Below are 3,176 nucleotides of genomic sequence, written 5' to 3'. Positions count from 1 at the left end.
CGCTGCCCGTCACGGGTGGAGTGTGACCCGGGCAGGAAGGTGCCCGCTCCAAGGAGGGCTCCCCCCTCTCGCCACTACCCCGTCCCGTGCAAACCACCCCGGTGTGCCTCCCTCCTCAGACTGACTCACGCTGAGTAAAAGCTCCTCGCCCGTGCGGTGGCAGATTTTGCAATCTGTTTTAATGAGGTATTTACAAGTTCAGAGGCTGGCTCCTTGCACAAGGAGTGTGGCCTGGCCCCGGCAGCTGGTTGGGCTTTTCATTGACATTCCTGCAACTCGCCCGATTGCAGCACAGGCACGGTGGAAAACATTTAGACATCAGAAATGCCACATTAATTATGTCTTAATTGATACCTCCACTTGGGGACAAATGAAACCGGAACATCTCTACTGCCCTGGGAGCCTGCCACTTACAGATTTACAGCTAAAAATACCGTGGCAGTCCCGTGGCTAATCAACTTCACTGCTTACCCTGGGTGAGGTTATGGAATTGTCTCGGGCTGGCGCTGCGAGCGGGAGGGACCAGCCGACTGCGAACCCCGGGAAGGGCTGCGTGGTGCTCCCAGCACCCGGCTGCCAGGCAAGGGGCAGCTTGGCTGAGCCCCACGGCAGCCTCAGGACAACGCAGTTACAGTTCCCAAGCCTACGATCCAGCCAGAGAGCCCCGACACGAGGCTCCTCACATGTTCCTGTTCCTGTCGTTGGAGGCTGCAGAGAGAAAAATCTCATCCTTTTGTTATAAAAGACCTTAAGTGCCCCATGCGTTTCCCCACAGTGTGAGATTTCCAGCTGGCTCAGGAATCACACTCGGTGCTTGTGAGGGCCTTCTGCGCGTTGCCCTCCAGCAGCTAGAACACATCCCAAGGGATCTTCCCCCCCACCTCCTTACAGGAACGCACACAAGAGAGGCCAAATCGCCGCAGCGACCCCAGTTTCTTTTAAATTAACTGTCATCTTTATTTTCTTCACATAATGTGCAAACAGAGGAGATCGCAATGGTGGTGTTCTTAAAAATAACAAAATGTATTTGCATACATTTCCCTATGTACAGGTGAACAGCCACAAGTAGAGTCTTCTTTTGCACAGCAAAAGATCTAGAGCGTTGAGACCGGGGACAGGACCGGGGCCCAAAAAAAAAGGGTCTAACTTAAAAATAATAATTAAAAAAAAAAAATTCACAACAGTGCAAACCTCTGGGACACGACAGCACGATGGAGTGACTTTAATGTAGAAAACGGCGGGGGGGGGGGCCTCTCGGATGTGAGATTTCTGACTGTAAACAAGGCGCAACACCTCCCTCCCGCCGCCCTCCCCGGGGAAAGCTATTCCAGGAATTTGGCAGATCTTCAAGGGCTGAGCCGGAGGTAAACAGCCCGCAGCCGCCTCCCCTCCTCGGGCCACGGCGGGCTGGGGCCCGGCTCCGGCGGCCACCGGCACCGGGAGGGGCGGTTGCTGCCCGGGATGCTGCAGGACGCGGGGGTGCCGCAGGGAACCGGGACAACCGGAGGGACCGCGCGCTCCCGAAGGGACCCGGTGGGGCCGTGCGCGCCCGGAGGGACCCCGGTGCGCCGCGGGGGGACGGTGCGCTCCCGGAGGGACTCGGTGCATCCCGGCGGGGCCGTGCACTCCCGCAGGGACCCCGGTGCATTCCGGCGGGGCCGTGCACTCCCGCAGGGACCCCGGTGCGCCCCGGCGGGGCCGTCCGCGCCCGGAAGCGACCGCGCAGCCCCGGCGGGGCCGAGGGCTCAGCCGGTCTCGGGGTCGCCGGGGGGCGGCTGCTCGGCGCCGTTGCAGGGCGGGGCGGCGCCGTCCGGGCCGTTGCTCTCCAGGGAGGACTCGCTGCCCGTGCTCTCTCCGGAGAGCAGCCGGCGGACGCGGAGGTCGGCGCGCAGCGAGCGCAGGTCGTTGCCCAGGCTGAGCTCGCCCAGGTCGCGGAGGAGCTGGCCCAGCTCCGGGCTCTCGCCGCGGCCGGCGCCGGCGCGCAGCAGCTCGCCCTCGGGCTCGCCCAGGGCCTCCAGGATGTCCTCGCAGTCGCAGTGCATGGCCCGCTCCTCCTGCTCCTCGCCCAGCAGGTCCTCCGTGATGGAGCCCAGCTTGGGCGCGCTGCGGCTCCGCTCCACCGGCGGCTTGTAGCAGCACTGCCCGTTGAGCAGCTTGCGCAGCGGCACCAGCGGGATGCTCTGCTCGCCCACCAGCTGCTGCTGCTGGTGCCGCGCGTCGTCCCGCTTCTTCAGCCGCCGAAACTCGGCCAGCGCCGTGGCCGAGGTCTGGTAGAGCAGCAGGGCCATGGCCTTCGCCTTCTCGGGCTTGGAGACCAGCACGGCGTGGCAGCGCAGCATCACCGCCTTGTGCTTCAGCTCGTGGCGGTAGATCCAGGCGAAGACGCGCGGTAGCCGCGGGTCGGCCACGCAGTAGGTGACCCGGTGCAGCAGGTAGAGGTGGCCGGGCCGGCGCATCCCCTTGTCCTCGGCGTGGGCCATGCGGATGCCCTGGGCGCTGATGGTCAGCTTCATCTTGGTGCCCTGCCGGCCCGCCTCGCTCTTGCTCCAGATCTTGCAGACGGCCAGGTCGGTGCAGCCCTCTCCCTTGGACTGGATGGTGGTGGCGTTGCCCAGGTAGAGCACGGTGTACGTGGGGTCCTCGCTGGTCACGCGGAATTTCCGCCGCTTGGAGCGGAACATGCTGCCCACGCGGTGCAGGGCGCTCTCGGGGCAGGCGCGGGCCAGCGAGGTGAGGGCCGAGTAGTGGACGCTCACCGCGTACCCCTTGGGCTTGCTCTGCCGCCGCCCCTCGCCCGCCACCAGCTCCACCTTGCTCCGCTTCCAGGGCAGCATCGCCCCGCGGAGCCGCGGCTAGGCGCCGCGCCGACGGCTCCGGGCGCGGGGGGGCATGCCACGGCGGCGGCGGCTGGGCTGCCCGCCCGCCTCACATCCTTGCGGGCGGCGGGCCGCCGCGGCCGTAGATATAGGCGGGCGCCGGCGCTCCGCGGGCGCGGAGAGGGGGAGGCCCCCGCGCACCGAGGGCGGAGCGCCCGCTGCCCCGCGGCCCGCCGAGCCGGCGGCGCGCTGCTCGCCGCCCGCCCGCCGCCGCCGCTCTGCGCCGCCCGCCGCCGCCACCCGGTCCCGGCCCCGGCCCCGGCGCGCCGTGGGGCGGGCAGGGGGGCGGGCACGGGGCGG

General features: G+C 66.8%; 1 protein-coding gene across 1 annotated transcript; it reads right to left on the bottom strand.

Annotated features, from left to right (window-relative positions):
- Window positions 1-1,745: 1,745 nt before the first annotated feature.
- Window positions 1,746-2,834, bottom strand: FAM43A (family with sequence similarity 43 member A). Its single transcript, XM_074153751.1, has one exon. It carries the CDS (start codon window positions 2,832-2,834, stop codon window positions 1,746-1,748), a length of 1,089 nt encoding a protein of 362 aa, XP_074009852.1.
- Window positions 2,835-3,176: the final 342 nt, after the last annotated feature.

Source organism: Numenius arquata, chromosome 9, assembly GCF_964106895.1.
Source record: "Numenius arquata chromosome 9, bNumArq3.hap1.1, whole genome shotgun sequence".
Classification (NCBI taxonomy): domain Eukaryota; kingdom Metazoa; phylum Chordata; class Aves; order Charadriiformes; family Scolopacidae; genus Numenius; species Numenius arquata.
This window is presented reverse-complemented; position numbering and strand designations above follow the sequence as displayed.

Bases quoted from the DNA above. Each gene is read 5' to 3' on its own strand.
- FAM43A (XM_074153751.1), bottom strand. From the start codon at position 2,834: ATGCTGCCCTGGAAGCGGAGCAAGGTGGAGCTGGTGGCGGGCGAGGGG.